We start from the raw sequence: 880 nt of genomic DNA on the forward strand, positions 1-880 counted from the left end.
GGGTGGCCAGCCCAGTGTCCACTGGGAGCTGGGAGTGGCCAGCCCAGTGTCCACTGGGAGCTGTCCCATCTGCCCTGGGATGGAGCTGGGAGCTGTCCTGGCATGTGGAGCACACCTGGTCAAAAAGTGGCACCAGTGGGGGCCAGGAGGGGAACACGAGGTCACAGGAACATGTGGGAATTGGGGATGGATTCCCACCTTAGGGATGGATTCCCATCTTAGGGATGGATTCCCATCTTAGGGATGGATTCCTGTCTCCTCTTGTCCCCAGGGACACTGCCTGGTTCCCCCACGGCACCAGAGGTGGCAGTGAAGGACCATCAGAGAGTCCCAGACTGGTTTGGGTTGGAGGGACCTCAAAGCTCATCCTGTGCCATGGGCAGGGACGCTTCCACCATCCCAGCCCCGTCCAACCTGGTCCCGGACACTTCCAGGGATGAGACATCCACAATTCCTCCGGGAAATCCATCCCAGGGCCCGGGCAGCTCGTGACTGACTCCGTTTCTCCTCCCTGCAGATCTCAGTCCAAGGGGTGCCCATGCTGATGGAGCACAACATCCGCAGTGCCATGGAGATCTCCCCGTTCCGGGGCCACCCCTGCACCCAGAAACCCAACCCCTGCCAGAACGGGGGCTCCTGCAGCCCCAGCATGGAGGGCTACGAGTGCTCCTGCCAGAGGGGCTTCTCTGGGGCCCACTGCGAGAAGGGTGAGGGGCCACGGGGGGCTGGAGGTGGCCATGGGGAGCTGGAGGTGGCCATGGGGGGCTGGAGGTGGCCCAGGGAGCTGGAGGTGGCACAGGGAGCTGGAGGTGGCACGGGGAGCTGGAGGTGGCACAGGGAGCTGGAGGTGGGCATGGGGACTGGAGGGGGCCCTGGGAAG

At 64.1% G+C, this 880-nt stretch overlaps 1 protein-coding gene across 1 annotated transcript in view; it reads left to right on the top strand.

The window, feature by feature from the left end:
* The window catches only part of AGRN (agrin), an 85,113-nt gene that overhangs the window by 78,103 nt on the left and 6,130 nt on the right, over positions 1-880 (top strand). The window contains 1 exon segment of the mRNA XM_017743971.1: positions 474-707. Coding sequence (XP_017599460.1) covers positions 474-707 — 234 coding nt within the window.

This window comes from Corvus brachyrhynchos, unplaced genomic scaffold (assembly GCF_000691975.1).
Source record: "Corvus brachyrhynchos isolate BGI_N302 unplaced genomic scaffold, ASM69197v1 scaffold68, whole genome shotgun sequence".
NCBI classification, from domain to species: domain Eukaryota; kingdom Metazoa; phylum Chordata; class Aves; order Passeriformes; family Corvidae; genus Corvus; species Corvus brachyrhynchos.